At 40.8% G+C, this 6,529-nt stretch overlaps 1 protein-coding gene across 1 annotated transcript; it reads right to left on the bottom strand.

Annotated features, from left to right (window-relative positions):
* Positions 1 to 280: 280 nt before the first annotated feature.
* LSM5 (LSM5 homolog, U6 small nuclear RNA and mRNA degradation associated) lies at positions 281 to 4,011 on the bottom strand. Its single transcript, XM_022583906.3, has 5 exons — positions 3,868 to 4,011; positions 2,256 to 2,351; positions 1,946 to 1,973; positions 1,162 to 1,234; positions 281 to 543 (listed from the first exon to the last, which is right to left on the bottom strand). The coding sequence occupies exons 1-5, from the start codon at positions 3,911 to 3,913 to the stop codon at positions 511 to 513; spliced, it is 276 nt and encodes a 91-aa protein (XP_022439614.1). The 5' UTR covers positions 3,914 to 4,011; the 3' UTR covers positions 281 to 510.
* Positions 4,012 to 6,529: the final 2,518 nt, after the last annotated feature.

Here is a 6,529-nt window from a genome sequence, read left to right as displayed (position 1 = left end):
TGCTTCTTTGTTTTTAATAGGAGTTAATGGAACTTGAGTTCAGTAGAAAAATCCTCATTTCAAAGCATCAGAGTTTGAACTGAATTTTGTAAGCAATCATTTCAGGTTTTTTTAATGCACCTGTTCAAAATCAAAGCTCATCATTTTGTTTGGAACAATTTTTGTTTGAGAATCAAATGGTCACCTAAATGAGGAAGCAAATAATCATAAAATGACAGGAAAGCAAGTGACAAAGTAACTACAACCACTGGCTATTGCAGTATAATAAATAAAATGACAGTTAACAAAAACACCTTTATTTTTGTTTTCAAAGAACAAACTGTTCTTCTTTTTCCAACATAATCATGATTAACTTACAAAAACAGGCATTTACAATGCATCTTCAAAGCATTTCCCTTTAACGGAAAACTTGGCTTCAGAAAATACAAACATTAAAAGGTTAAAATAAAAATTCTATTTTGTTGTCATTATAAGACAAAACAGAATCTAGCATAAGTCAAGGAAATCCATTCATACTTCAGGTCCTTCTCCTCCAGGAACCAGCTGCAAAGGAGGAAAAAGTTTAATATTTAGTTTAGTACTACATAATCTAAAAACCCCTACTGAGAGCTCCTCATTGATCGGAGTCACGCCTCTTTGCCCCTCCCCCATATTTCCATTTTCTCCAAGTCACTGCTGTTTACAATTCCAACATCAATTAATACTTAGTGTCTCAACAATGATTCCTAGCAAAACAAATGATTAAAAAGCAAAAGCAGGGCTTCCCTGGTGGCGCAGTGGTTGAGAGTCCGCCTGCCGATGCAGGGGACACGGGTTCGTGCCCCGGTCTGGGAAGATCCCACATGCCGCGGAGCGGCTGAGCCCGTGAGCCATGGCCGCTGAGCCTGTGCGTCCGGAGCCTGTGCTCCGCAACGGGAGAGGCCACAACAGTGAGAGGCCCGCGTACCGCAAAAAAAAAAAAAAAAAAGCACAAGCAAACTAATCTTAGGCCTAATGTCATCTTCAACAGTTTGGCCATAGAGCCCTGACCACCAGAGCACCCATTTCCCATGTTAAGCACCACTGGACCCATGAGCATTTAGTCAAGCAAGTTAGTTCTGTAATCCCTGCCCCACAAAAATGGCTTAACATCTAAATAAAAATAGCTTTACTGTGTCTTACCATTGTTATGTTATTTCCATTTAGCAAAATTTGATCTAATTTAGTAATTCTTCTTCCTTCTGGTGTGATTTCACTAAACAAATAGATTAAAGGTTAATTATTCTATATAAATGAACATAAGGTCAGGTACCAACACTTTTCAGAGACAAAGTGGGTGATGTACATCACCCCTGGGTGCTGTAAATTCTTCCCCAAAGGCAACAGAGTGGACTGACTGGCCTAAGATCCACATCCACTGAGCTGATCTTCATCTAAAAAGGTGAAACTTGCCAAGGAGATCAAATATGAACTAAAATGTTTACTATCCTCACTCTTTTTACTATTATTTACTACTGATTCTTATCCATTATACCAATCTGTAATTAATTCAAATCTGAAAGCAGAGCTACTGGTCATGATCTTTATAATTAATATAACTGAGGCATCATTTACATTTTCTATTATATATAAGTTGTAGAATAATTAATTTAAAGCATTAAATGCTCTTATTATCAGTTCCTTTATTTGACCTAAGCCCTAAGATCCCTGGCTGTTTTTAGTACCTTTTACCTTAAAGCTTTGTCTCTACTAATTTCCTAGCAATTTAGTGACAATTACATAAAGGTAATAATCCTCTAATCCAATTTTAGTAACATCAGTAGGTAAAACTTCTATCTTTAGAGTAGTTCGAATAGGCAGTGTTCTCTGACTCAACAGATCATTTTACTGACTCAACAGTACTAAAACTGCCTTAAATTAAAAAGAGATTCCCCTGCCCAATTCCTTAATTTTCAACATTACTCACAACTCAGTGACATCTTCCAGTACCATATCTGAAATTTGGTGTTAAGAAAATAAATATACCAAGTTAAATTTACTCTGGCTTCTGCCTTTGTTCAGTTTTAATTATAACATTGAACACAATGGCTCAAATTCAAAATGTTTGTGATTAGTAATTTCACCTTCTTTCAGTACACGCACTTCTTAAAACACTATCACAATTTCCATGAGAATAAATTAATTTTTATTATAAAAATCCGTAAGTACTGATTGTCTAAAGTTCTTTTTTTAAAATACCGAAGAAAAAACCATACTACCAACTTTTAAAAGGATACTGACAAAGTCATCAAATCCCAGAAGTGTGCCAACAATCTCCTTATCACTCTTCATCACAATGTGAATCCTTGATCCTATACACTTGTCCACAAGCTCTACGGATTTTTTTTTTAACAAAAAAAAGGGGGGGGAGGAGAGAAAAGATTATTATGCCCATTCGTTACTTCAACAAATATGTGAGTGCCTATTGGCACTTATTACTTGCATATGGTGAAATATAAACCAGGAAAAGTATTCACTCGAAAACTTTAGATCTTACACTACATGTCTCTCTTAATCATTCTATTAACAGGAAAGTTTTCCCTGTTCTCCACTTACCCCTCCTTTGTAACAATTTATCATGGCTGTGGCTTAATATTATTTTAGGTTATCTTATTGACATATGAACCCCACCCACACCCCCCAGACTCTAAGGTCCATGAGAGCAGAGATGGTGGTTGTTTTTACTCATCAGTGTATCCCCAATGGACACTGCCTGGATACACTGATCATTCAAAAAGAGTTTGTTCCATGACACTTTACAATCACGGCCACATCCACTAGCTCAATCACCCTTCAGATACAAAATATTAAGAGAGAGGGCTACGCTTCCCTGGTGGCGCAGTGGTTGAGAATCTGCCCGCTAACGCAGGGGACACGGGTTCGAGCCCTGGTCTGGGAAGACCCCACATGCCGCGGAGCAACTAGGCCCGTGAACCACAACTGAGCCTGCGCGTCTGGAGCCTGTGCTCCGCAACAGGAGAGGCCGCGATAGTGAGCGGCCCGCGCACCGCGATGAACAGTGGCCCCGCTTGCCACAACTAGAGAAAGCCCTCGCACAGAAACGAAGACCCAACACAGCCATAAATTAATTAGTTAATTTTAAAAATTTTAGAAAGATATAGAACATTACTTAAAAAAGAGAGAGGCCTGTCTTCACCAGAGATCCCTTCTCGTCACTACGTCTCCCACACCCCCCAAAAGTCTATCCTCTGTAGTCTGACAGCAGCTTGAACATCTCTTCAGCAGGCTTAACGTTATTCGGTACGATGTTTATTTGCCCGGTATCCTGTTTCCTACACTGGTTTGTATGCTATCTGAAGGCAACGGCCATGATTTTAGTTTGTTGAACAGTGCCCAATCACAGTGTCCAGTGCACAGAGGCGCAATAACTGTTGAAAGAATGAGCGGCAAGAAAAGCTAGTTTCCAGAGTCCTCTTTTAAGGCGCAGTCCAGATCCTGGTGCCTCTCTCAACAACCGGCCAGATAGGCAAACAGGGTCTAATCTGGGGATTTTAAACGCCAGGTTGAGGAACGGGACTGCTATCCACTACTGTAAAGGCAAGCTTACAACAAAGAAGGCCAACGACTTATTCACTAAGCGTGAACCTCTTCCGGTGACGGTTTGGTCTGGGGAGTCAAAAGTCCCTGCCTCGAGAAAACCCCACCACGCCGAAGAGACGTGGGCGGCCTGAGGCCGCAGAAACTTGGCGCCTAGAGGAGAGCCGGGGAGAAAGAAAGCAATTGGTCATATACGTTTTTCTAACACTCAGCCACGGGCTGCGCTGCCCCTCGGGCCCCGACCCTAACCTTCAGCTCCCCGCCCCGGCACCCCAACACGAAAACGGTTACCTAGAGGGAGAAGCTGAGACGGGTTGGTGGTAGCGTTAGCCGCCATGGCTACGCCGGAAGTGGTCTGCGTCTCTCGAAGTTGGGAAGGCGAGTTTGAAAGAGCGCGCTTCCGCTTTTTCCGGCAGCCCGTTCAGACTCGACCAATCTGAGGCCGAGAGTGCGATCGGGCCGGTCCACGGGGATCGCTCCCAGTCACTCCTTCCCCGGCAATGAGATCCTGGGAAATATTTCCGTTCACTGAACGTTCTGCGGTCTCGACAGACACTCACTTTTCTCTCCAAATTTCCAAGAGACTTTAAAGCTATCCCGCCTTGTAAATAAATTAGTCCTCTAACCCGGAAGACTTTGCCAAACGGAAACCTTTGAGTCGTCTTATCTTCCCCAAGTTGTATCTCATTTCAACCCAGGATCTTTCTTCAGACCAGTATAAATAAATTTGATTTTCCCGCCACCGATTCATTGTGTTGTAATTTTCGTAAATTTTTTTTTTGCTGTTGTTATTTTTGTTTCTTTTAAGGAATCTACCAATTCTTTTAAAAGTTCGGTGTATTGAAAACCCACAGCTAAGGGACTTTCCTGGTGGTCCAGCCGTTACGACTCTGTGCTTCCATGGCGGGGGTATGGGTTCGATCCCTGGTCAGGGAAATAAGATCCCGCCTGCCGCATGGTGTGGCCAAAAATAAATAAATAAAACCCACAACTAACATTTTTAAAAAACTTTTCTGGGCGAGGGGGAGATTTTAAATATGTTCCCTATTTTCTACTATCGTTCTTAAATCCTGTTATATCTAGGAGTCTACTATAGACTTTTTTCACTATTTCTTCCACAAACACATTGTCCAACAGGCAACCACCAGATGTCACTCTATGTTAATGACATCACATTTAGGAAACCTTGATGCTTTTACACTTCTTTTTTGAAAAGAGAAAGCAAACAAATTTTCTGCCTTAGTATATTTTATGTTTGTATCTGAGGAACTTAAAACTAAAGAGCCTAAGCAGGAGAGGCCAGAAAGAACATCCTTCATTCATACAACAGATGATTGTAAAGCACCCATCATTCATTCATTGAACAAATACTTTAGTTGCACACTGTCTAGCATTTTGCTGAGTATAAAACAGTGTAAAGAACAGAACTACAATGTCTTCTGTCCTTACAGGAGCCAGAGGATAAATAGGGGAGAAAGACAATTAACAAACATTATGTGGAAGGCATATGAAATTTAATACATAAAGCAAAAAGTCCTCTTTTAGCTTCAGGGATCCTAGAGAAGTAGGTATGATTTAAGGCAAACATCAGTGGGGAGGTTCAGAAGCCCTTACAGGTGGGCCCTTGAGTTCAAAGTCCCCTAGGATTCAGCCTCCTTCTAAATACTAAGCCAATCCTGGCTTTTTTGCATTTCAGAAATATTGAGTACCTCCTATGTGTCAGGAAACTTACAAATACATTTACTCCTAATATTTACTTTTTTAATAGAGATAGAGTAGGATAATTAAATCGTTAGTTTATAAATCCCACTAGGGGATTAAAGAGAGAGAGAATTTTAAGGGAGTCTGGGAGACTGTTGTAAAATAATGACCATTCAAGAAAACAATCCAGTTTAAAAGAAAATAAAAGAATCCAGTAACATAGCAGAAAATTTACTCTACCTTGAAGGAATACCAGGTGCATTCAAACCACAAATCCTGATAGTTAAAACACAAGACAGTAGATATGGGGTCTACATCTAGTTACGTGAAGTCAGGGAGTTAATGGTTCTTGAAGAGTAGCATTTCTACATGAAGCCAAAACAGGAATAAAGGTGAAAGGGGAAAGAAACTAGGGGAAAGGGGACATTGTACTGAAACCTGAGATAAATTACCATATTTTAGTATATGTCACCACCCTTTCGCTAATATACATATGATTTAAATAGCGCCATTACAGTCTGGGTTAGACCATATAGGGTCAAAGGAGGAACTAATGATGTAAGCTTTGACCTCTACCCAAAAATGAGGAAGGAGCTGGTCTTCTCCCCTCCCCACTTTTTCCTTGATTATAAAAATATAGCCCTCTTTGTTCTCAGAGCTGTGCTCCCCTGCCTGACTACTTGTATCCCTCACAAGCATCCTATGCTAATAAACCCACTCTTTGCCTATCGCTTTGCTTCACACTGAATTATTTCTGTGCTGAGACCAAAGAACATGACCTTCAGTAAGTCCTGACACCATGTAAGCTGTTTCAATGAAAAGACAATGTGTTTGAGTCCCCTCCTAAGTCTGGTATTGTGGGTTCAAGTCCCAATCTGAAGTATGGCTGGGTTCAAGTTGCATCTGAGGAGGACTGCGGTTTCACTTTGATCTGGTATTTGGATAAAGCTCCTCATACTCAGAGAGTTAAATTTGCCCATTGGCCACACAGATAGCTTGGGAAGCTTCACAAAGGAATTGACAGGAATCTAGTCTTGGAGGATGAATAATTGGATAGGCAGAAAGGGGACAAGAGCAGCATTCCAAGTAGAGGGAATATTGTGTGCCCTCCTCCAAATTGGCATGTGCCCTCCTCCAAACATCTCTCGCTGCACTTTAACTTAAATCTTACATACTTCCCCTGAGTTTGTCATAAAACTCTCCCTTTTCTAAATGCTATCCTTTAATAACCTCAGTCCTTAGTGATTTTACT

This window comes from Delphinapterus leucas, chromosome 9 (genome assembly GCF_059928025.1).
Source record: "Delphinapterus leucas isolate spDelLeu-1000000601 "Yukka" chromosome 9, BTC_Dleu_Yukka2, whole genome shotgun sequence".
Taxonomy (NCBI): Eukaryota; Metazoa; Chordata; class Mammalia; order Artiodactyla; family Monodontidae; genus Delphinapterus; species Delphinapterus leucas.
Note: the sequence above shows the minus strand (reverse complement) of the source record. Positions and strands in the feature narration are given on the sequence as shown.